The sequence below is a fragment of the Nyctereutes procyonoides genome, unplaced genomic scaffold (assembly GCF_905146905.1).
Source record: "Nyctereutes procyonoides isolate TBG_1078 unplaced genomic scaffold, NYPRO_anot_genome, whole genome shotgun sequence".
NCBI lineage: Eukaryota > Metazoa > Chordata > Mammalia > Carnivora > Canidae > Nyctereutes > Nyctereutes procyonoides.
In genome coordinates, this window is record NW_026575131.1 from 42,195,904 (window position 1) to 42,220,574 (window position 24,671).

At 60.3% G+C, this 24,671-nt stretch overlaps 1 protein-coding gene across 6 annotated transcripts; it reads left to right on the forward strand.

The window, feature by feature from the left end:
* Positions 1 to 1,900: 1,900 nt before the first annotated feature.
* Positions 1,901 to 23,269, forward strand: ALS2CL (ALS2 C-terminal like). Of its 6 annotated transcripts, none has more exons than XM_055342787.1 (27): positions 1,901 to 1,956; positions 4,600 to 4,725; positions 5,697 to 5,895; positions 6,239 to 6,304; positions 6,770 to 6,935; positions 7,458 to 7,589; positions 8,239 to 8,358; positions 9,872 to 9,930; positions 10,056 to 10,122; positions 10,502 to 10,698; positions 11,790 to 11,855; positions 12,272 to 12,370; positions 12,476 to 12,637; positions 13,335 to 13,446; positions 14,342 to 14,419; positions 15,322 to 15,452; positions 16,631 to 16,804; positions 16,985 to 17,081; positions 17,270 to 17,427; positions 17,944 to 18,012; positions 18,294 to 18,401; positions 18,909 to 19,082; positions 20,273 to 20,315; positions 21,124 to 21,185; positions 21,281 to 21,430; positions 21,734 to 21,830; positions 22,241 to 23,269. In XM_055342787.1, the coding sequence occupies exons 2-27, from the start codon at positions 4,623 to 4,625 to the stop codon at positions 22,319 to 22,321; spliced, it is 2,970 nt and encodes a 989-aa protein (XP_055198762.1). In that variant the 5' UTR covers positions 1,901 to 1,956; positions 4,600 to 4,622; the 3' UTR covers positions 22,322 to 23,269. The 6 variants fall into 6 exon arrangements, 4 of the variants coding, with proteins under 4 accessions (XP_055198762.1, XP_055198761.1, XP_055198763.1 ...); XM_055342786.1 differs by having other exon boundaries at positions 1,950 to 2,023; XM_055342788.1 differs by lacking the exon at positions 1,901 to 1,956 and having other exon boundaries at positions 3,715 to 4,725; positions 18,294 to 18,390; positions 20,273 to 20,323.
* The last annotated feature ends 1,402 nt before the right edge of the window (positions 23,270 to 24,671 follow it).

A 24,671-nucleotide genomic window follows, 5' to 3' on the forward strand; every position in this document is an offset into this window, starting at 1 on the left:
GCAGGGGATGTGGGAATGGTGTGGGTGGGTGTGTGCATATCTGTGGTGGGATTGGACAGGGGCCCTTGGCTATGTTGCAGGGGACCAAGGGCAGGTGGACCCAGTGGGGGCTGACCTTTGGGCACTGCTGGGGGCACCACAGATTACTTGGCCTTATCCGAGAGAGAAGGAGGGAGAGAGGCTCGGCAGTTTTTGCCCCATTTGGCAGATGATAAAACTCAGCCTGGCAATACTGGGGTGGACACCCAGCCGGGGGGGGCAGTAGTTAAGGGAAGACCAGCCCCCAGCTTTCCAATTCCCTTAGATGTGAACAGGAAGTCTGGGCCCTGGGGAGGAAGCCGAGGGGGGCTGTTCCTTCCTCTTCCAGCCCAGGCAGCACTGTTCTCCCTCAGCTATAGGTACAGACGAGGACACTGAGACCCAAAGAGATGAAGGGCTGGTCCAGAGAAGCCAAACACAAATTCAGCTTCCTCCTGCTCAGGGATTCTGTCCTGCCTGACTTGCTTATCACACGTGATAAGAACACACACTCCTGGACAACCTTGCTCTCTCTACATGTGGCCATGGTCCCTCTTCAGCCCTTGACCCTCCCTCCCAAGCCCCAGAAACCCCTTGCCTGACCACCCCCATGTGTGCCAGGGAGCCCACAGGCCCACTGAGACCCTGCTCATCTGGGAAGGAACACCCTGCACTGCCCTGTGCCCCCTCCACTGGGGATCTCTGGTCAGCTTGGCAGGATGGGGCATAACTCTCAAGCACTCAGACTTGAGTAGGGGGTTGCTGGGGTACCCTTTCTGCTCTTCCACTGCCTGTACGTGGCCCTGAAACCCGTGTACCACGGGAAGTGTCGGGGGAGGGGGTGCTGGTGTGACCACTGGAGGGGGACCAGGCAGCAGACAGCGGGCTCCTTTGTTACAGGCTGAATCATCGTCCTCCCTCTCCTGGGATTAGGCTTCCACCACCCTTTCCAAGGTCGCAGGGCCCGGAACACACAAGTGCTGGCTTCTCACCCTACTGGGCCATGTTGAGACCCAGGCGTGGGGGCAGGGGGGAATTCCCCAAGGTCACACAGAAAGGAGTGGTGGCTGGCCACACACACCTGGCCCAAGGGGCCACTGGGCAGCCTCGGTTGATCCCACTCCTGACTTCAAGCTTCTGGAGCTCTTGGCTCATGCTCGCCCGCTGTGATTAGGAAGGATGGTGGAGGGGATCCCTGGGTGGCTCAGCGGTTCAGCGCCTGCCTTTGGCCCAGGGCATGATCCCGGAGACCCAGGATGGAGTCCTGCATCAAGCTCCTGGCATGGAGCCTGCTTCTCCCTCTGCCTGTGTCTCTGCCTTTCTCTCTCTCTCTCTCTCTCATGAATAAATAAATAAATAAATAAACAAACAAACAAATAAATAAATAATCTTTAAAAAAATAAAAAGGTGCAGCACCCAGGCCCCAGCGCCTCAGAATAGGGGCGAGTGCCCCGGGAAGGCCCCGCCAGGATCCCGGACACTGCCTCCTGGGAGCCTTTCCCGGGGAAGCCAGGTTAGCCCGGGTCTGGGTGAGGGAGCGAGTGTGTGTGTGTGTGTGTGTGTGTGTGGGTGGGTGTTTCGGGGGGCGGAGGAGTCAGTCCCTCTCCTCTGACTCCCGCTGGGTTCAGGGTCCTTCGGACCCGGGAGGACTCTAGGGAAAGGCCTCAGGAGTAGACCTCTGGCGGGGAGGACCGACGCCGCGTCCCACCTCCTGCCAGGAGGGTCCGTGGGCGCCTGCCCCCACTTCCACCTGCAGCTCCCGGAGGCGGGGCGGGGCGAGCGGGGGCGTGTCCGGGGGCGTGGCCGGGGCGTGTCTAGGGGCGTGGCTGCGCCGGGGGCGTGGCGGGTGGCGGGCGGCGGGGGGGCGGCGGGGGGGCGGACCGCGGGGAGCGGGCGGCCGCGGCGACAGTCCCCGCTCGGGGCACCGGCGCCGCACAGGTACGGGCGGGGCGGAGGTCGCGCGTCTGTGGGCGGGCTCCTGTGCTCCGCGCGCCCCTCACTCCAGGTAGGACCTTCGCCTAGCGCCCCCTTGGGCGGGCGCGTCGCCGTCCCTCCGCGACTCCCCCAGACCGGGGCCGTCCGAGTTCGCGCCCGCGGCCTTCAGCCTCGTCTTCCCTGCCCCGTGGTCGCGCGGCTCGAGCTGAGGGGCAGCGCAGGGATCGCACCCCCACCCCGCCCCCCAGGGTTCGTGTAGGGCACGAGCGCCGTGCCCAGGGACTGGGCCAGGGCTAGGGTGCGAGGGGCTGCCTGGGAGGCTGCCAGGAGGAGGTGACGCCTGCAGCGAGACCGGCACGGGCCAACGCCTGGTGGCTGGAACAGGATCCCATGTTTGGGAAACTCGGGACTGCGTGTGCCGGGGCAGGGAGGGGCAGGGAGCTGTGAGACACCGGAGGGGGGCGTCTAGGACAAGAAGCTTAGAGCCTGGGGGGCCGGAGAAGGGGTGCCAGGGGAGAGGCCATAGTGCAGACTGAGCCGTCCGCAGTGACAGTCGGGCGCCCCCTCCCTTGGGCAGCCCTTCTCTGCTCTACCACTGCACTTGCTGGTTGTTTCAGAGGACTCCACAGCAAGCAAAACTTCCTTGCCTGTCCAGACCAGGAAATACCAGAGTGGGTGCCATGATAGGGTGTGGCCCAGGGGCCTGAGGGGCCGAGGGGCCCGAGGGGCCAGGCCCTGGGGGGGGCAGGGGAGGCCTCAATGGCCCTGCTGCCTGAGAGCCACCTGGCATGCACAGGCCAGGAATGCAGGGGAGAGAGCAGGTCTGGCTGCTGGTTAGATCAACACGGGGACAGGCAGCTGACTCACCTGGGCACGCCAGGACCTGTCAGTTCTGTCCTCACCCCACCCTGCAGGGAGCACCAAGGTTGCCTGAGGGAGGTAGGAGGCTGGGCCCTGCTGGGAACTTGCTGTGTGTCCCTGAGACAAGTCGCCCAGCCCTTCTGAACCACCTAGTTCTGGTGAGCTTGATAGGACAGGGAGCCAGAGGCCTGGGTCTGAGCCCGGCACATGCTCTACAAGTAGCGTCTGGGCCCTCCAGTTCCCTCCTGGGCCTCAGTTTCTCCATATGTACCTCATGTGCAGCCTACCACTGAGGAACCTTGCACCAGGGTGGAGGGCGAGGGTAAGGAGGCCATGCTCTTGACCAGAGCCGGATGGGTTGGGGTGTGACAGGGGTTCGAGTAGGGATGACTCCTGCTGGGTCCCTCCAGGTGTTATGGCTTAGCACTTCCCCCAACCCCCAAACACACTCATGCCTGGTCTGCTCCCTGCTCTCACACTCTTGGTTGCCTCCAGGATGAAGCCCCAAGTTCTTCACCCAAGGAACAGGGGCCCCTGGGCACCACCAGGCCAGATCCCCAACCATGCACCGTCTCATCAGCCATGTGGAACTTCTGGCCTTTCCTCTGGGCAATGTGCCTCCCGTCCCTGGGGGTAGACATCTCATTTGGGACCACGGATCTAGAAGGTTCCTAGAGTCGCGTCTGTTAGCAGCCTGGGTCTGTAAGACTCATCCTGAGGGTCCCAGGCTGCTTTGAACTGGGAGGGAGGCTGAGGACCAGGTCTCCACATCCAGAGCAGCTCCCCCCACCAGTTTATCCTTTCTAAGGAGGACTTACAGAGTCCTGTGGAGCAGCTGAGGTGCGGACCATGGGTGCAGGCAGGGGTGGGGTAGCTGCCAGCCCTGCGGGGGGAGAGACGGAGGAAGTCTGAAGTGGGGAGGGACAGAGCTCCATGTCCTAGGTGCCGTGTGACTGGGGTGGGCTCCAGGTCAGTGTGAGTGTGGGGGGTGCTTGGTATTCAGGACCTCCCGAATAGCCTCGAGCTATTGATGCTTGCCCTGTGACACTCGCCCTCACCTGGTTCCTAGTACACACCCCGTCCAGGCTGCACCCTCTTCCTCTACCTTCAGCCAGTGGCCTCACCTCTCAGTTCAGACCCCAATGGACTGGCTGCCAACTGAGGATGGAAAGATCATCCCCAAAGGGCCTTTCTGTTCCATCCATTTCTGGAGATAATGGGGAAGAGTCAGGTGGACCACATTTGCTGTACCCTCTGGCTCCTCGGCTGGGCTTCCCCGGTCTGCCCGAGTTCACCTGGAGCTAACTGCTTCGCTGTCCCATGTTGGGGGGGGGGGTACCGGTACTGCTGCAGGGACCCACAGAGAGCAGGCCACAGCTGGGTGTCTAGCTGCTTCCCTTTCCTGCCTGTCCCTCCCAAGGCCTCGCCCTCCTAAAGCAGCAGCAGGAAAGGTGGGGCAGGAATGCCTGGGCCTGGGCCCTTGGCCAGACCTCTGAGCACCCGCCCCACTGCCCCAGAGCCGGTTCCCTGGGAGTTGTAGACTTTGCCAGGGGCCTGGAATGACCTCTGATGCCATTGGGGCTGGGTTGGGAGGAATGAGACCCCTTGTTGTTTGCCTCTGTCGCCTGCCCATTCCAGCGGCTTCGATTATATCTCCCACCCTACCCAGGTCAGCTAACTGCAGAGCCTCAGAGTGTCAGAGCCAGGGACAGGCAGTCTGAGGCTCTAGGGCTAAGAGACCCTCTAACTCTCAGCCCTGAGACTGGGCCTGGGCCCTGTTCACAGGCCCCGAGTGCGGTGCCCTGGCCATGTGCAGCCCTGAGGAGGAGGCCCTGCTGCGGCTGGAGGAGGTCTTCTCGGCTACGCTCGCCCGCATCAACAGCCTTGTCCTCCAGCCCCTGCTCGAAACCAGTGAGTCTTGGCTCTGCAGGGGTGAGGGCCGGGGGGTGGGGGTGGACACAGGAACCATTCTGGGTATCGAGTCCTACCTTGTTAGACCTGGGGTGCAGCTTTCTCAGCCTCAGACGGGAGGGCTGACACTTGGTATTGGCATCTTCTGATGGGACTGGGGCTCTGCTTCCTTTTGGGGGCTGCTCCCTTCTCAGAGGCACCCCGAGGGGCCAGGCCATGACCCCCTAGCCTAGACCCAGCTGTACATAGAGTCAGAATCCCACCTCTTCCAGGGCACAGGCCTGATTCTTTGCCTGGATTCCCATCCTGCTCTCAGCCAGGACATGACAGGGTTTTTACTTCCAGTTTGGGGGTCTCACTTGTTTTTGTTTTTGTTTTTAATGTGTATTATTTTCCTTTTTATTTTTGTATGTTTTTTTATTGGAGTTCGATTTGCCAACATATCACCCAGTGCTCATCCTGTCGAGTGCCACCCTCAGTGCCTGTCCTCCGGTCACCCCATTCCCCTGCCCACCTCCCCTTCCACTACCCCTTGCTTGTTTCCCAAAGTTAGGTGTCTCTCATGGTTTGTCACCCTCTCTGATTTTTCCCACTCATTTTCTCCCCTTTCCCCTATAATCCCTCTCATGAATGAAGTGACCTTGGGGAGGCGTCTTCCATCTGGGGCTCTGTCTGTGCCAGGGGACCACGGGACTTAATGGATCCCATATCCCAGACCCACTCCTAGCTCATCAGTGCTGTCCTGGTGTCATAGGGGATGGGGGGACCTGTGCCCCCACTTCCTCCTCAAAGATGCTGTCCTACGCTCCAGCCCGCCCATCCCTTCTGAGCTCTAGGGGCCACATCGGTCTCCTCCCCTGTCCTGAGGACCCCGGCTGCAGCTCCAGGGCTGTGGGGCACCGCTCCCCTGGGTGGAGGAATGGCCCTGCCCCCCTCACATTGTGCTTGTACCCACCCCCCCCTTGCCCTAGCCCCAGAGCCCTCGGACCCCCGGGGCAGAGAGCACCTGCGGCTCTTGCAGCAGCTGCACCAGAGCTCCCAGCAGCTCTGGGAAGTGACAGAGGAGAGCCTACACTCGCTGCGGGAGAGGCTGTGCCATCAGGACTCCGTGGGTCTGGAATCCCTGCTGTTGCTGTGTGGTGCCGACCGTGTCCTGCAGGTCCACGTGGAGTAAGACAGCGAGGGTGCCTGGGGCTTGGCCTGGGCATCAGGGTGCCCACCACCAAGCACCAGGTTTCCACCTGGGTCAGGCATAGGCCAAGGTTTGGGTTTGGTAGGGGGTGGGGCTCACCCGGGGTTGGCCCCAGGGCCTTGGGCATTAGCTGGGCTCAGGCTCAGACACCGCAGACCTGAGCCTTGGGGCTTCCCAGTGAAGAAAGACTGAGTTAGAATTCTCTGGTTGGGGCAGGGTTCCAGCTATGCAGTGAATGGGATCTGGGGACCCCAGAGGGGCAGGGGCTTGGGTGTGAAGCTGTGGGCTGGGCCTGCAGGGAGTCCCCTGTGCTGCCTGCAGGTACATCGAGTCCTACACCAGGTGCCTGGTGGTACAGGTCTTTCAGAAGGCAGCAAAGAAGAAGAGGTGAGCCCAGGATGCTGCAGGGGCCCTCTGAGTGGGGCAGGGGTGTCCAGGGGGGGCAGGTCGGGGAAGTCCCATCCCCAGAGCAGTGAGTGTCATGGCCCATGACTCATCCTGAACACTCCTGATTCTAACAATTCTACACTGATCCACACCGGAAGGGAGGGAGGGAAGTCTGCTGGGGCTGTGAGCACAATCCAGATATCCCCTAGCCAGGCTGGACCCTGGGAAGGCAGAAGGAGTGCCGTCCTGTCGGGGTGGGTGGTTCTACTCAGCCACCCCTTCAAATGAGATGTTGCCATTGACCTTGCAATGGGGCAACTGCATTTATCCGATAGGAGAGTAGTTTGGGGTCTGGGACTGTCGCTGGGACGTGGGCGCAGTTAGCTGGGGTTGGGGGGGCGATGGTGGCGGGTTCAGGAATGGAGTAGGGGAGTGAAGGCGGTGTGTGGCCCTCCCTCTGCTCAGGGAATACTGGCGACGCCAGAGGAAGGCACTGTGGCAGCTCCTGTCGGGCGTGAGCTCAGAGGCCTCTGTGGGCACAGCGCTGGCCCAGGCCCTCTGCCAGCCGCTTGCCCATCACGTGCAGCAGTACGTGTTCCTCCTGCTGAGCCTCGGGGACACCATCGGGGAGGTAAGTAGCAGGGACTGTCAGGGGGCCGGGTGCTGCTCACGAGGCCTGTTGCTTGCAGGGAAGCCAAAGGAGGAGAGACACAGGGCCCTGGTTTGGGGGACACACTGATTTGGGAACTGTGGTTTGAGAAGGACCCGGCCATGCTTTGGGGATATGGCTGTGTTCTGGGGGCTTTGGAGGGGTGTGTCCTTGTCCTGGCCTGTCTGAGGTACATAGCTGTGCCCAAGTGGGGCCAGCAGAGACCCAAGAGCAGACGGAGAATCATATACGGGAGGAGAGGACACCTGGCCCAGGCCCAGTGGGGGGAGTCATCCAGTGGTCCTGTCTGGAAGCCCTTCATGCTGGCCTCTCCCCGAAGGAAGTCCTGGCAGGGAGAAAGGGACAAACTTCGGCTTAGATCCAGACCTTCTGAGCAGCTGGGGCCAGGCCAGCGCTGGGGCAGCAGTCTCAGTGTGTGGGAGGTTCTGACAAGCCCCCTTCCACCCCCATCCCCTGCTCACCAGCTTCTCTGTGTCCCTGCAGCATCACCCCACTCGGGAGCTGGTGGTACACGCAGCCACTGTCTTTGGGAGCCTACAGTCCTTCATGAGGCAGGCGCTGGACCAGGCCATGGCCACGCAGGCCCTCTGGCACACCCTGAGCAGCCGGCTGAGAGTGAGTTTGAGGTCTGGGGGGTGGTCAGGGAAGGAGTTCTCACCAGGCAGTGTGGCCTGTTGGGCTGTCCATGCCGCAGCTTCCCCACCTGGAAGTGGGAGTGGTGGCCGAAGCAGGTGGCTGTGAGGCCCACCTGTCTAGCTATCTCCATGCACTTGCTGAGCAGCCCAGGCCGTGAGCTGGTTCTAGGGAGGAGCAGTTGGAACTGACCCTCTGTCCTGGGATGCCACCAAACGACCATATCCTTGTGTCACTGCCCACTGTGTCATGCACTGTCCCTGCTGGGAGGAAAGCCCCTGTGCCCCGAGAGGGTAAGACAGGCCTGGGGCCCAGTATAGGGAATTAGGTGGACAGGAAAGGGGACAGAATCGCCAGTAAGAGGCAGGGACTGCAGAACTGTGGTGAGTGTTGTTGGGCGGCTTGGCAGGGGCAGTGGCTTGAGGTGGGGCAGGCATCAGAGCAAAGGTTCAAGACAAGTTGTGATGCCCCTGCAGACCTTAGAACCCCAGTGTCCACCACTGAGCTGGGGGCCTCTGGGACAGTCTCAGACTGCAGGGGCTGGTGCTCTGGGCAGAGACAGGCAGGGGAGCGGCCACAGTGACCAGCCCGAGGGTGCCTGACTCCCATGCCTCCCCGTTCTCCTCCTCAGGATGTGCTCTGCACCCCTGCTCGCCGACTCCTTCAGGACAGCCAGGACATACCCGTGATGGTCACCCCGCTGCGGGCAGAGCGTGTGCTGCTCTTCGATGATGCCCTCATCTTGCTACAGGTTGGGGTGGGGCTGACCAGAGGTCCTGGGGCTTCAGTGGGGGTCTGGGGTCTGGCTGAGAAAGGATTGGAGGGAAACAGCAGGGAGAAAGAACTTGGGCTTGAGGGAGTGGAGGGGGAGGTGATGGGGGCTGAGAGGCAGGCCGTGCCAGGGTGGAGGCGACAGGTGGGGGTCATCCCTGGAGGACGGTGCGCTGCTCCAGGTACATCCCGGCCTCAGCACCTGCCAGCTGGCATCCCTGCTAGGCATCACCTCAGTTTCCTCATCTGGAAAGTGGGATGCTTGTGAGTTTGTCCTGCAGCAGATGCTGGACAATTCTTACTTCTCTTCCTCATGTAGGAGAGGAGCCCCAGACTGGGAGATCCTGGGTGGCTCTTGGTGGCTAAGGAGGGTTGGATGAAGGACCCAGAGCACACATGAAGTTTCTAGAGAAGAGTGCCACGGGGAAGCAGTGCCTGGGTTCTGGACTTCACAGAAAGTGGGGGTTGGGGGGAGCCAGGCCTGGGGTTTGGGATTGTCACCTTGACTGTGCCTAGTGCCCCCTGAACTCATACTGCCCTCATGGTAGCCATAGCACTGTCTTCTCTGTCCTCTCGGAAAGTCAGTCTAGGACTCTCCTGCAGGCTGGGAGGCTGAGGCCTGGGAGGGGTGCTACTTGCCCAGCCCAAACCTGTGTCTCCTGAAGCCTGGTTTTGGGGTTCTGATTCAATTTGCATTCCCCTTCACTCCTGACCTCACGTAAAGTGCTCCAAGTATACTGGATGAGATACCGTCACTTGAATGCACTGTGTCCTTTCCTACCTCTGGACCTTTGCATGTCCTGCGCCAGGCCCACCCTTGTCCCTGCCTGTGTCTGGCACAGTCCTCCTGCCTTCAGGCCTGGGCCTGGGCCTCTTCCTCCTCCTGTGGCAGTGAGGCAGTGACCGGCCTGCCTAGGCCAGACAGGAGGTTGCTACACGAATCTTTTAGAGGAAGGGACATTCATTCATCATCAGTTCTCAGGGCAGGGACAGCATTCCAGGTAGAAGGAGCAGCATGAGCAAAGGGTCAGATTGAGCGGGGTTGGGGGCAAGCCTGAGAAGATGTGAGTGTGGCAGGGCCGTGGCACCTCATTGTGGAGAGGGCTAGGCGTGAGGACATATGAGCCAGGAGTCACCTTTGTGGTCTCAGATATAGGCTCAGCAGCGAGGCCTCCATGCCCCAGGCAGTAGGAGCCTATGGGGGGTTTCCAGCAGGGGCTAAGGGTGTCCGAGTTGTGGCCATGATGGAGCAGGATGTAGGGGAGTGGACAGGCTGCTCCTGGGTTCCTGGCCAGGCCGTCAGATGGGAAGGGACACAGAGGAGCTGCCCTGGAGATGGGAACAGGCTCAGTGCTGGGCATGCTGGAGTGAGCCACTGGCGGAACACCCAGCGGGGTGGCAGCAGGTTGGTGCCTAGAGCAAGCCTGGGCCAGAGCAGTAGGGGAGTGTCTGGTCTGGGCCCTGGGTGACACCTGTACCCCATTTTCTTCCAGGGCCACAATGTCCACATCTTTGATCTGAAGCTGGTGTGGATAGATCCTGGGCAGGACGGGTGAGCAGCCCCCTCCCATGACACCCCAGGCCTTCTCTCCCTCCACCCTCCTGAAACTGCCTGCACCCCAGGGCTTGGGCTCCCTGGACAGAGCTGGGGCCTACTCGTCACCTCTATCTATCTAGGTGCATGTTTCACCTCCTCACACCCGAGGAAGAGCTCTCCTTTTGCTCCAAGGACACTCAGGACCGGGTGAGTGGGGGGTGAGCTGTGAGTCGGGGCAGTGGGGTCAGAGGAGTGAGGGAAGGCGCCAGGAGTGGGAGGTGGGGCACAACTATGCCACCCTGGAGGCTCCAGGGATCAGAATGCTGTAGAGAACAGGGCATTTTTCCCTGTGAAGCCAGGACGGGGGCCTGTGCTGGCCCCTCTGGGCAGGCCCGGGCACTGCACACGAGGATCTCGGGTCTGGGTGCAGGACCCTAGGGAGCAGTGTGGAGCAGTTGGAGGTGCTCCAAGTGACAGAACAGGGTCAGAGAGGGGCGGTGGAGGGGGTACTGTCTCCCCACTGTCCTTCCCAGAGGAGCTGCTTGCACAGCAGTGACCTGTCCTGCGTTCCCCCTGCCCCCACCAGACGGTCTGGCAGTGGAAGATGACTCAGGCTGTGTGCCAGGCCCTACGCGGAAAGAAGGACTTCCCGGTGCTGGGGGCAGGCCTGGAGCCCTCCGAACCCCCCACCTGCCGCTGCGTGGCGTATACCTTCCGCGCGGAGGGCCGGCTCTGCCAGGCCACCTACGAGGGCGAGTGGTATCGGGGCAGGCCCCATGGCAAGTGAGTGACCGGGGCTCTGGGCCTGCAAGCCGCAGGGCTCCCCTGCGAGTCCAACGGGGTGGGGGGCAGACAGGACCTGATCGCCTCCGGGCACCAACTGGAGGCTACTTCCTGCATTGGTTGGTCGACCGTTTGTCTTCCCATCTGTCTTGAGCCCTGTTGGAGAGGACCTGGCCCATCCTGGGTCTGTGGGTATAGGGTCTTGCTGATGGTGATGACCCCAGAGTGTGGGGGACAGGCTTCAGGCAGCTGGCCTGCAGGGCTGCAGTGGCTGTTCTCAGGAGAGGGTAGAAGGAGGGTAGAAGGAGAATTCTCGTATCCACGTAGCACCATCTGCTAGCAAAAATGGTTTGCAGACCTCCCATCTCCACCCATCCTTACCAAGAACACTCTGGGGGCGTGTTATCACCCATTCTGTAGGTGTGGAAACTGAGGCCAGAGACTGGCATGACTTGCCTGAGGCCTTAGGGCAGGTTCTAAGGTGAGTCTGGCTTCAGCCGCAGACCTGTGTCAGCCCCACAAGCAGGAGGGCTTTGGAAGAACATGTGTCCCCCAACCCCCGCACCACCTCCGGGAAAGCCAAGGCCCAGAAAGCAGGAGGGACTTGGACTTACCAGGGTTATGTTCACAAGCGTGTTTGTTTCTGATACCTTGCCTACTTCCAGAGAGGGCTCGAGGATGCAAATGAACAACAACGACAAAACAAACAAACAAACAAAAAATATAAAAAAACAATGCTGCGCCAGAAGCAGAGAGGAGGATGCTAGAAGCCACTGACTAGCATTTGACTTAAGCTTGAAGTTTAGCTCTGAGCCTCCTGTTGGTCAAGGGAGAAAGGGAACCTGGATGTTTCTAGAGCTCTCCCTGCCTGTGGGGTGTGGCGAGTGGTCGTGCCAGGAGTCGACAAAGGCTGAGAGCCCCTGTGGGTCAGAGAAGAGGGCTGGGTGGGGGCAGAGCGTCCAGTCCAAGGGGAGCCTCAGCCTCTGAGAGAGTCTATGCAGGAGTCCGCGGGGGGTGGGGGGGGGTGCAAGCTGTGCATACTGGATGGGACTGGTGGGCCTGATGTGTGTGTGGACCCAACTGTCTTCCAGGGGTACCCTGAAGTGGCCGGATGGACGGAATCACGTGGGGAATTTCTGCCAGGGCCTGGAGCATGGGTAAGCCTGGGGCTGCTGCAGGAGTGTGTGGGGGGCAGGTGAGTGGCTTTCGTCCCTGCCCCCGGCACGAACCTGACCTGGTCCTCAGTTCCCAAGGCTCAAGCAGGAACTTGAGGCCATTTGGTCCAGCTCCCCTGATTGCACAAAACAGAAAGCCCGGAGGAGGGAGTGAGTGGTCAGGGTCTGGAGGTGCTCCTAGGGTGCACAGGTGATGGCGGCGGGGGTGGGCATGTCCTAAGAGTGACCCTTGGGAAGAAGAAATGCCTGAGAACCTGGGAGATTCTCCCCCTTGTCTGAGAAGGCCACTCGGAGGCAGGGACACTCCTGGGTGGTACGGAGGGACGTCACGGGGTGTCCTGGGGTCAAGCTGGTGGCCCCTGGTGCTGACTGCCCTCTCCTTGCACCCACACTGACAGCTTCGGCATCCGCCTGATACCCCAGGCCTCTGAGGACACGTTTGACTGCTACAAGTGCCACTGGCGGGAAGGCAGCATGTGTGGCTATGGCATCTGTGAGTAAGTGTCCCTCGGCCTGACAGCAGGCAGGGTGGTCTCGTGGGGTGGCCCCATCCCCGGGGCTGAGCTTGGGGAGGCCTGGCCAGCTATTGGTGGCCTCTGCAGGTACAGCACCGACGAGGTATACAGAGGCTACTTCCAGGCGGGCCTGCGGCATGGATTTGGGGTCCTTGAGAGCGCCCCCCAGGCCCTGCAGCCTTGCAAGTACACCGGCCACTGGGAGAGGGGTCAGCGGAGTGGCTATGGCATCGAGGAGGACAGTGACAGGTGAGTGCCCCACAGGGTTGCGGGGCAGAGAAGACCCTCACAGACCAAGGTGCCTCAGGGCATGGGTCCTGTCATCAGTGGGTCTGTCCATTTGTCCCCCAAGTCTCTTTGAAGCCCCTCACTTCTTGTTCATGACTTTGGATGTCGCTGAGGCTCAGGATGAGGGAGCCCTGAGCTACCTGACCGAGGAGCCTCCCCACTTGGGCCCCTCCTTGTGCTGTCCAGGAGTTTCTGATCCCTGGTCTAGTGCCATGTGAGGACCACAGCCCTTGCCAGAGCTCTGGGCTGTGAGACAAAGCCCAGGGCCCCTGGCCTGGCATTCGAGGCTTGCCCATGTCTCTGACCTCATCCCTGCCATGCCACCTGCACACCCCTCCAACCTTCTAGACCACTCAGTGTTCCCACGTACCTGTCCTATTTGTGGTAGGTTCATAGCTCCAGGGCTTTGCACACCATCTGCCCTTCCTGCCACCTCCCCTAGGAAGCCTGCCAGGATACCTCCCCCAGGCAGGCTCCCTCCCTCCTCCACTCTCTCTTCCTTTTGGAGGTCCTGATCTCTCTTGCCCTGGGCCTGAGTTGAGTGGATTCAGGCAGTATCATTGCTCCTTATCTGCTCTCCACCCCTACCCCATCCATGCCAGGAGAGCACACCGAGGGGCCCAGGATCAATTCTGACCCAACTCTGGCTCCTCTCCAGGGGTGAGCGCTATATTGGCATGTGGCAGGCCGACCAGCGCCATGGCCCAGGGGTCATGGTCACCCAGGCTGGTGTCTGCTACCAGGGGACCTTCCAGGCAGACAAGATGGTGGTGAGTGGGGTGACCCCCGTGTGCCCTGAGCTACCCTCTCCCTGCACTGGGGCTGAATTTCTGGAGCCCCCCTCCTATTCTGCAGGCCCCGATGCTGAGCAGAGTTTGGGCAGGGGTGGATAGGGCGGGAAGCTGGGTTCCATGGGATCATGTCATTGTCCCCAGTGTATGAAAGACAAATATGAGGCTCAGAGAGGTCAGAGAACCTGCCTGGTGTCACGTTCTGTTGAGTGGCAGGGTTGAAGTTCACAGCTGGGTCTCCTGAGGCCAGGCACGCCAGCACTTGCTTCTGGCCTCACCCACACCCTGCCAGATGCTTTGGCACACAGTAGGGCTCTGGCCTGGTGACTCTTATTGTTATTATGGCTTGTACATTTGCTCTTGCTCCACTTTGTTCTGGAAAAGTTTGAAGAAGGAAGAAAAGACCAGAATAGACACAAAATAGATTCAAGTAGGGCACAAATTGTATCCCATTTGGCTCTGAGCTTCCTGGAAACCAATGCAACAAGGGAGCCTGGTCAGCTCCACTGTCACCGAGGGTCAGTGACAGGGAAGTGGGGATGGCTGAGGAGAAGCCCAGGGCTTCTTGAGCAGGAGGTGAGGAAGGAAGGGTCCCTGGGAGGCTTTCTGAGAGAGGCTGCCAGAGAGAAGGAGCCAGGTCCCTGGGAGTCTTTCAGGGTAACCCAGGGGTGAGGTCCGTGGGTCTGGTGCTCAGTGCTCTCAGCAGGCCCACGGCTGCCATCTTGCCTAGGCACAGTCCTGGGAGGTGTGGCAAGGCTCAGGACTGCTCCATCCTGGGTCGAGGCCTGCTCCTGTCTTCCTGCCACACCCTCCCCACCCCCAGTCTCCTGGAAGCCCTTCCATGGCTTCTCCTCTCCCTGGCTTCCTTCTCTAGGGTCCAGGCGTCCTCCTCTCTGAAGATGACTCCTTGTATGAGGGCACCTTCACCAGGGACCTGACCCTTGTGGGGAAGGTGAGGACCACCGAGACTTACTCCACTCCCGCCAAGGCCTCGGGTGGAGCCTGTAATCTCCCCGCTTGTCTCCAGGGCTAAGGGCGTGGGCAGTGGGTGTGGAAGGTAGTAGAGGGCCTCTCCCATCTCCACCACGGCCAGGGGGTGGGCTCAGTGACCCCTCCTGCTGTGGAGTTGGGATTTGATCCTGGTGGGAGTCAGGAGGGGACAGGTGGACTTGCCTTGGGGGCCCAGGGTGTTGGTGGGCCGTGGCTGTGTCTCCCTGCAGGCCTCCGGTTGGGAATGCACCCCCTCCACTGGCATTGATGCCTTGGGCAGGGGCCCCCGGAGTCACTGTCCTTCAGATGTTCCTGCCCAAGCTGACCCAGCAGAAGGCAGTCGGGCCCTGCTTGGGCCTTTAAATGCGGGGGCTGTTTCGGTCTCCTAATGACCAGAGGGCACCATGGCATCTGAAGGCTGGAGGCCAGGAGTGCTATGAACAGGACAGCCCAGGCAGCAGGAACTGGCCCTCCGAAGGGCCAGCGGTGCCTCATACCTTCCCAAGGCCTCTTCCTACTTTGGGACTTACCCTGCACCCCACCCTCCACCCCCAAGTCCCACAGTAGCAGTTCTTCTGCTCTGACTCGAGTTCCTTCCTATGCGCCCCCCTGCCTCCAGCCTCCTACCTCAGAGGTGAGCCCCCGAGCTGTAGGCTCAGCTCTTGGTCAGGGGCTCCTGCAGGTGTGAAGGAATATGAGCCCTCCCAGGGTGGGGCAGATTGGATGGATGGTGGGATGGCGCCCTATCAGTCCCTAGCCCCTGTGACCCAGAATGGACAGGCATGACACCTGTCATGATTGGATGGAAGGGCAGCTGGATAGACAGGCAGACAGGTATCTCTGCCTCTTTTCCCCCGTTTGCAGGGCAAGGTCACCTTCCCCAATGGCTTCACCCTGGAGGGTTCTTTTGGCAGCGGGACAGGGAAAGGGCTGCATACCCAAGGCATGCTGGACACGGCTGCCTTCCCGCCAGATCCAAGCAGCACCCGTAAGAGGTGAGAGCCTGGCCGCCTGGCCGCCTGACCTGTACATCCTGGAGGGTTGTGTATGTGTCTGCATTTTGACCTCACGGACTCAGGTCTCATCAGAGGGGCTTTTCTGTACTTCCTCTTAGCTCTTTGGAGAGTTCAAAGAGCTCGGGCCACAAAGCCCTCAAGTCAGAGACTCTTGGAATCAAGGGCCATGACAGAACCTCACACACACACACAAAACTGGAGAGAAATATTATGCATAGGCTTTGCTTAGACTCTGCTTTTTTTCTGGGAAGGGTACAAGATGGTTTGTAAAACTAACACAAATAAGAATAAAATGGAAAATAAAAGTAAGAGTTGAACTGAAAGGAAAAGAAGGTACAAATAAGCCCTATACTGGTTATGATGGAACATGAACCTGGATCCAAGTTCCCTGGCAGCCAAGGTGAAGAAGGAAACTTGCTAAGTGGACTCATTGTCACTCTTGTGGGGTCTTTGAGAAGGGGATAGACTTCTTCCCCATGAGGACAGAATTATTCCTTGGAAAACTGTAGCTCAAGTGGTGACTTTTGCCATGTCTGTTGAGATGTGGGTGGTAGTTACATGGCCCCAGGTAGCATTTCGGATGTCGGGGGGTAGCAGAGTTGAATACTAGACCCATCATCCTTGCATGCTTCTCCCTGACCGCAGGAGCTGGGGGTAGACAGCAAACCCCAGAAGCAGGACCAAGCTTGGGTGGGGTACAGGTGTAGGACAATCTGTGCACGTGATGTGGGAGGGCAGTGCTCCATTAGGCACACACACGGCCTAGACCCCCAGGCCCATTGGCCAAGACAGGATCAAGCTCAGGAAGGAACCAAGTGTGTTGGGAGGGAGAGTGGGCTCTGCAGGCAGGAGGATCCTGGACTTTGGGCCCTGTTCCCTCTTAGGCCAAGACCCCACTGTCTGGATTCCAGCTCTCCAGATCTTTCTGTCTCCTTTCCAGGGCTCTGTGTGTCTCTTTCCTCTCCACTATGGAGTAGATGCTCTGTGTCCTCTCTGCCTCTCCCTTCTTCTCCTGGAGGCTTGGAGGTCAGCCCCTCCAGTCTCCCCACCCTTCCTGGGCCCTGACTCTGGGCCAGGTGGGACATCCCTGTCTCTCCAAGGGCCTGGCCAGGGTCCTGCCCACCAGAGCACCATCGCTACCTCCCCCACTATCCCAGGCAGCTAGGTGTGGGTGCCTTCCCGGTGGAGAGCCGCTGGCAGGGCGTCTATGGCCCCTTCCGGGACTTCGTCAGTGCCGGCTGCCCTGGGGACCAGCAGGAGGCCCTACTGGGCTTCCACGTGCAGAACGCAAGGGAGCTGCGCAAGTCCCAGGAATACCTGTGCTGTGAGAGGTGAGGCGCAGGCACGCACGTGTGTGCATGTGTGCACGGAGGCACCCACAGGGGCATCCAGAGGGCCAGGGTTGGCATCTGTGGGGCTCTGAGTGGCCTGGGGAGGAAGGATTCCTGGAGGGGGTGCTTCAGGGCCCAGGCCCAGGTGTGGGTGAGAGACATGTGTGCCTGGTGCCCCAGGACCCAGCCCGAGGCCTGTGCGGGCAGAATGGAAGACGTCCTGGATGAGCTGCTGCAGCACCGGGAGCCCAGGGCGCTGCGGGAGTGCCTCAGGAAGGTGAGGGCCCTGGGGCAGGGGGGTCTGCAGGGAGGGGACCTCCTCACTGCGCCCGGTGGGCCCCTTCTCCTCGGAGGGTCTCAGTGTTCCCATCTATGAAGTGGGAGCTGTCTTGGGAGTCTTGTTGGGGTGTGCTGTGCTCCAGTCCCTGGCCCTGGACACCTCTCTGTTGCCTTTGCACCTGCTAGGCCCTGGGCAACTCGCTGCACCCTCTGGGAAAGCTGCTCCGGACGCTGATGCTAACCTTTCAGGCCACGTATGCCGGCATTGGGGCCAACAAGCACCTACAGGCGCTGGCCCAGGAGGAGGTGAAGCAGCATGCCCGGGAGCTCTGGGCCGCCTACAGGTGAGCCCTGGGACGGCAGGCAAGTAGGGCTCTGGCCTCTTCCACATGGCAGGTGCTCTGCCAAGCACCCTGGGCGGGAATGGCGCCTCTGGATTGGGGAAGAGCCAGAGAGCGGGTCAGGCAGCGTCCAGCTGGTGAGCAAAGGGGTTAGAAGGTAGGAGATTACATCCAGGGCTGCCTGCAGGCAGAGTCCTCGCCTCGGCCAGGCCCCAGGCCGACCCCTGACCCCAGGAGCTCTCAGCCTTTGCAGGCTGAGCCTGACTCTGGAGTCAGACTCCATCTCCAGTCCCGGCTGAGCTAAGACTCTATCTAGCATTACACATGGGGGCCCCAGGTGCTGCAGTCCTTCTGTTGCAGGGTGCCAGCGCTCTGGGGCTGATGTCTTGTGCTCCCAGCTTCCTAACTGCAGAGGCCTGGGAGGCTGGGCTCCGGGGCGTGGAGCCTGCTGCCCTAGTCCTTGGTGACTCGGGTTCTGCGGGAAGCGGTAGCCATGCTGTCCCTCTGGCCCGTTTCCAGGGGTCTGCTGCAGGTGGCCTTACAGCGCAAGGGCCAAGCTCCGGAGGAGGACGAGGATACAGAGACAAGGTGACTGTTCCCATGGGGCCTGCGGGGTCCCCTCCCTGGAGGCAGCCAGCCTCAGGACCCGGCGACTGCACACTTTCGCTCCCAAAGCCTCCCTCAGTGGGGGTAGGGGTTCTTCTGGGGAAGTGTTGGGGGCTCATGCTATCGACCAAGCATTGTTCATTGACCATTTGAGGGTCCGAATGTCCCATGACCTCAACCTTGGGTCACCTGGGAGGGGGCACCATCACGTTGTGTCACGTGTATCTTTGTGGTAAATGCGCTATCCCAGCCTCCTCCTTTAGGTGTGCAGAAGTTGAGCCTTTGCCCCGGACACCTTCCCCCCTACATGCAGACGAGGAAACTGAGGCCTGGCAGGGGCTGAGCCTGAGGTCACATAGAGTGAGAGTCAAGTGGGTTATTCAGTCTGTCTCCCTCGATCCCCATAACTGAACTTTACAGTTTGCCTTCAGAGATCCTATCAGCGAGGCCATCCTCCACGGCAGGAGACGTGGGAAATGGGGTTAGACGTTAGGTAGAACTTCCCCCCCTGGAGTCCCAGGAAGGCCAGAAAACGAAGAGGCAATACTGGACCAGCCTGGAATGGCTGCTGAGTGCTTCCCCGCAAGTCCCTGGTCTCCCCAGGGCCCCAGTTTTGCTTTCCATCAAATGGGGATCAACTCCTGCCCCGGCTGCCATAGCGGCTCTCTCAGTGTCACGTGAGAGGATCAGGTGGCTGCAGAGTTCCACCAAGGCATGAATGACTGAGAATGGGTTTCAGAAGCGTTTTCTAGAGAATGGAGGACATGGGGATGAGGAGCTCCAAGGGCTTTTTGAGGGGCGAGTCGTGATCCCTGCCCCAGCCCCAGGTGCCCCCTCCCTTCCCCCGGTCCCAACCTGTCCTGGCCACTGTCACCCAGGGACCTGCAGGTGCACGGACTGGTACTGCCTCTTATGCTGCCCAGCTTCTACTCGGAGCTCTTCACTCTCTACCTGCTTCTTCACGAGAGGGAGGATGGTCTGTACAGCCAGGGCATTGCCAGCCTGAGCCTCTTCCCCGACACCAAGCTGCTCAAGTTCCTGGACGTACAGAAGTAAGCCTCCCTGCCTTGCCATGCTTGCCAGGGCTCTCGCAAGTGGAGTTCACGTTGCCTCTAGCAAAATAGGGCTGGTGTCAACTGGCTCAGGTACCCACGAAGTTCTAGGATCATGCTGGCGAGGCTAGTTTCAGGCGTGGCTGGATCTAGCTGCTTAACTGAGTGGTGAAGGGAAGCCACTTCTCTTCCTCTCTTGATGTCTCTCTGGCCTCCACTGATGGTGACGAACATGGCACCAGCCACTCAAGATTTATACTGTACCCACTCAGGTCCCCACTGCACTCTAGAGAGCTGGTGTCCCCTTCACAGCAGCTCCAGCAGGGCTCCCGAAATCCCTCCCTGGTCTTGAGCCTGCCCCGAGATGCTGGCTGTGGCCCACTTTGGCCAGCCAACCTCGGTACCTACCACTGGGGCGCTGGGGCAAGGTGTTCTGCTCCCAGCAATTGGACTGAGTGGGGGAGGGGAGGTCTTCAAGGGGAAACCGAGGACTGTCGTGAGAGCAAGTCCCTTGTACCCTCAGTTGCTGAAACATCCTTTTTCCTCAGTGCCCTTTCTGATCCACTGATGCTACAAAGGAGGGTGTGGGTGCTCTCTCTCCTCCCACACTTGGTCCCCTTTGTCACACAGCAATGGTGCTCCCAGCCACCCTCTCTGAAACCCCATTTCTCCTTCCATCATGAATGTCTCCTGCAACTGACAAGTCACCAGCCCAGAAACCTGGGTGCCAACAGCTTCCCCAGTGTTCTTCCTCCCCACCCCCTCCTGCGGCCTCTGTGCTCCTTCCTCCATGCTGGCCTCCCTGCTTCACTGTCTCTCCAAGTTCCTGTCCTGTGCTGCTTTGCATGGCATGTCCCTCCCTGTGCACCAGCCTTCCCTGGCCCACCAAGACTCCAGAACACTCTCTTCTGCTGTCATTCTCTGGCCCAACCACCAGGACTTTGCTCCTAGGGTCCCTTGGTGTACAGCGCTGCCCCTCACTCCTATCCAAGTTTTGGGGGGCTATCCACTCCAGAATCTCTCCCAGCCTCCCCTTGGGTTCCTCACCAGCACTCCAGGATGCCGTCATGGACCCCTTTCCTTGGCTCAGCCCCGCCGTGGGTCCTGGCATACAGGGGGTTTGCCCCCTGACCTCAGACCCTGCCCCCTCCTTCTGGTAAAGTCGCCATGTCACACTTGTTTAATTTCAGGCACCTGTGGCCCCTCAAGGACCTCACATTGACCACCAATCAGGTGAGAAGGTGGGTCCATTACCTGCCCCGGGTCGGGGGAGGCTGGAGCCTTGGGTAGGGCCCCCAGGGTTTGCTCAACCTTCTGATCAGGCCTCTGCCTCCCTGCTGCAGAGGAGCTGGGACAGCACAGAGATAGGTGAGGGGGGAGATCCCCAGCTTTCTGGGTCATTCTGACCTCCTGTGAGGGTGTAGCCACTGGCCCACCATGAGCAGGTGCAAACATGGGCTCCCCCCTTTTCCTGGCTGTGTGATTGTGGGCAGGATGCCGATCTCTGAGCCTCAGTTCTCACCCGTGAGGGTGCTCTCATGCGGTGTTGGTATCCCCGCATGAGAGTGTTGGGAGGGCACGGGGGCTGCTACACACGAGGCGGTGGCTCTCAGGCTGCTTGCTGGGCCAGCGGTGTAGCACCATCTGCGGAGCTATTAGGAAAGCAGATTCTCAGACCTAGCCAGACATACTGAGTCAGACTCTGAGTGTGGACCTGGACTTTGTGTTTCAAAAAGCCCTTGTCTGAGAGCCACCGACATAGGTGTTCAACCCCCGGTGGCACCCAGTGTAGATTGGGATTGTTATCTTCCTTCCCAACCTCCTGGAGACCCTTTATCCCACTTTACAGTTGAGTAAACTGAGGCTCCCGGTGGAGCTGTGGCTTGCCCTGGGTCACTTGACCCTCTGGGCAGGGCTGTGCTGGAGCCAGCGAGGGGGAAAAGTGGTGGCAAGAGCTCCAGCCCCAGGTGGGAGGGAGTGACAGATCTGGGGGGTGGGGGGGACCGTGGCCTCATCCACCTCCCCGCTCCCTGCCATGCAGAGACTCTCCCTGGTCAGGGACAAGTGCTTCCTGTCAGCCACGGAGTGTCTGCAGAAGATCATGTGAGTCTGAGCCCTGAGGAGGGTGAGGGGTGGGAGGCGGGGGTGTTGGGGCTGAACCTGAGGGCCTTGATCTGGAACCTGCTCCCCTGCCGCAGCACCACAGTGGACCCCCGGGAGAAGCTGGAGGTGCTAGAGAAGACATACGGGGAAATTGAGGCCACTGTGTCGCGTGTGCTGGGCCAGGAGCACAAGCTGCCCATGGATGACCTGCTGCCGCTGCTCATCTATGTGGTGTCACGTGCCCGGTGAGCCCCAGGCTGGGGGCTGAGCTGCAGGATGACCCCTTCCCATCTTGCCTGACCCCCAGCCAAGACACACTCTTGAGTCTTGGAACATCAGGGTTTATGGACACAGCTTTTCTTGGTACAGTGTGGGGGGTCTGAGGCCCAGAGAAGCCCACCTAAGGTCCCGCATGGGTGCCAGGAGCAGAGCATGGGCCACATCCCAGGTGTCCAGCCACCCAGGTCAGGGCTCCCTCCCCAGCTGCCCGGTGCCTGTCCCTGATGGGCCCCGTTCCTCCTCTCATGGTGGGGGTGGATGTTCCCCAGAATCCAGCACCTGGGAGCCGAGATCCACCTGATTCGGGACATGATGGACCCCATCCACACGGGAGGCCTGTATGACTTCTTGCTCACGGCCCTGGAGGTGAGGGAGAGAGGTGGTAGACTGAGGCAAAAGTACCCTGGCCTGTGGGGCAGACCCCTTCCCTGCCCTGGACCCTGTTGTGGGGATGAACCCAGATTCCCTGCTCATCTGTGCTCCTGTGGGAAGGTCCTCACAGAGCTCTTGGTCCTGCTGTTGCTGGAGGGCTGCAGGGGGGCCCGTACCTCATCCCAGCCCTGAGGTCCCTGGGGCCCCGAGCCTGTTCCAGGCTGTACCCCTGAGCATAACAGGAGAGGGGAAGCCCCCCTTCCTTGCAGACAGTGGCCAAGGCCAGGTTGGAGACGCGGTGGCCCCGGCCAGGGAGATGGGGGCACCCTGGTATTGGGGCGTCCTTGCACGGGGCCGGGAGTGGGCAGGCTGGATCCCCCTCAGCCTCGCCTCTTTCCCACCAGTCCTGTTACGAGCACATCCAGAAGGAAGACATGAGGCTGCTCCGCTTTCCTGGCCGCTGGGACTCCAGGGAGCCCTGGTAGCTCGGCCTCTCCCGGGCCGACCGCAGAGCTGAGAGGCGCCGCCACGGACTTCCCGAGGGAGCAAGCGTGACCCGGCCTGGCCCCCATCGCCCACGGAGCAGAGGGCAGGATGCGCCCCTGGGGGAGTCTTGGAGGAGATGAACAGTTCCTCCGAGGGAGATGTTGCTGCTGCCCTGGGCGGGCTGAGGGTGGGGAGCGACACGTGTGCCTCCACGGCCTGCCATGAGGTCCATCTTGGATGACGCCCTTGACACATGCGGGCTCTTTGCTGCCTGAGCTTTGCTCCCATTATAGAGCCTCCCTGGGCCTCAGTGTTGCTGTCTGTATACTAGTGGGCTGGACTGTCTGGGACGGACCTTCCACTCATCTTGCTGGATTCTGGAATCCCTTCTGGAAGTTTGACGTTAGTCTGCTGGGCTGAAATCCTCACCTCACTGTCAGTGTCGTTGTTTCCCCACTCTTAGTCAGAGGCCCCAACTTGCTAGTGACCGCTCTGTTTATTGGAACTTTTGTCCGCTAGTGGCCTCCTGGGGACCTGCCTCCTTCCTGATTGCCCCAGAGCTGAACTGGCCTTTCAGGGAGGCAAGGCTGAACAAACTTGCAGTCCACTCGACCTGCTGGGTGTCCTCTGGCGTGGCCCTTCCCCTTGGTGGTTTGTGATAGAACAGGTGCCTGGAGGCCTCCAACAATCGTGGATCTGTGCATACCTGATGGTGCCAGAGCAAGCTGCAGGGCAGGCTGTGCAAACTCACCTTGTGTGCCTACGAACCACACACCTGTAGCCCACAGGCCTGTGTGCAGGACAGCTGGCTGTGCCCTGTCCAGGCTCAGCACTTTGCAGGCATGTGGAGAGGCCAGCGGGAGCTCAGGTGCCTTTGGGAGGGGAGGACCTCATTCCCATGGTGGTTCTAGTGTGGGACACAGTTAGCAAGGTCTTGGGGCAACTTCCTCCCTGCCTGGCCTCAGTTTCTTCTTCCCACATCGAGGGGCTTGGGCCAGGTGACCCATAGGGGCTGCTCCCCCTGCCCTAACAGTGTCAATAGGCAGGGTGACTGTGTTCTGAAGTGGTCTGGGGGTGGGGTGAGGGCGGGGTGGGGTGAAGCATGGAGAAAAGGTGGATTTATGCAGGGATATGGCCCCAGGCACCAGGGCCACCCTGCCACCATGCCCTGGATTGTAAATTCTCAGCTCCAAGTGTACTTTCCATAGACAAAACCCTGATCTCAAGGCCTGTGAGGGAGGGGCTGAGGGAGGCTCTGACAAAGACCAATCACACCTGAGCTGAATCCCCACTGGGAGCCTCAGGGTGGGGGCTGCTGGTGGCTGAGGGGACACCCACAGACCCTCAGGTGACGTAGGGCTGTGGGGCGGGAGTGAAGCTTCCTTGGGCTGGTTCTGCCAAATGTAGCAGTGTGAATGAAGTCTTGGGCTCTGGTTTTGCCAGAAACCCCTGTGGTGTCCCCACAAAGGTCCCTGGAAGGGGGCAGCACTGATGACGAGTGGCGGTATCCAGATGCTGTGGGCGTTCATGCTTACCCAGGACTATGGCAGCCCACTTGTATTTTAAGCCTCTTCAGTGGTCATCAGCTAGTTCTGTGACAAGTGGGGACAGACTTGACTCAAGGGGCCCTGAGTTGGCGTGAGGCTCCAGCCCCACTCAAGATCCATAAACTCTCCCTGTAGTTCAGATCCACCGGGACCCCTCCACCCACGCTATTGCTGGGCCTTGTCCAACACCAGCTGAGCCGGAGCGTCAGGACGGCCTCGGGAGACCCTGAGGGCAGCCGGGGCCGTAGCAGACCCTTACCACAAGACCAGAGATGGTGAGGACATGGACTCTGAGGTCAGTGTTCATTTACAAAAGAGACACCTGGAGCCAGGTCACCACCCACGGTGTGGACACCTTAGGGAGGCCGATGGAGGTGGGTCACCCGCAGGGACCCCCGCAATGACCTCTCCCGGCTGCTGCAGGAGCCCCTTGGCTGTAGCGAGAATACACTAACATCTACTTGGGAGGTCAGGCTGGCATCATGGTGAGCTGGACAGTGTCAAAGTGGCTTGGTGGGGCATGGCTTGGGTCCCGTCTGCCCCCTTTCTAGTCCCCACCTTGTCTTCCAGGATGAGGATTCTTCTTTCAATAGTGCTGGTGACAAAGTGGCAAAATTCATTATAATTGACCCTCATGATCTCCTGGGCCAGAGAGGCAAGAGGTCAGGGGGTTCCTGCTCTTTGACACCTGCAGGTGGCATTCTGACAGGCTGCAAAGGGCCATAACAGTCCTGCCCTGGAGGACCTGGATTTGGGGCTGAGAAAGAGACACCTGAGAAATTAAATGGCCTCTCAGATGTCA

Excerpts from the sequence above, each read along its gene's own strand:
- ALS2CL (XM_055342787.1), top strand. The coding sequence starts at position 4,623 with ATGTGCAGCCCTGAGGAGGAGGCCCTGCTGCGGCTGGAGGAGGTCTTC. Across the intron at positions 5,896-6,238 it reads GTCCTGCAGGTCCACGTGGA|GTACATCGAGTCCTACACCA; the intron begins GTAAGACAGCGA and ends TGCTGCCTGCAG. Across the intron at positions 10,699-11,789 it reads CGGGGCAGGCCCCATGGCAA|GGGTACCCTGAAGTGGCCGG; the intron begins GTGAGTGACCGG and ends ACTGTCTTCCAG.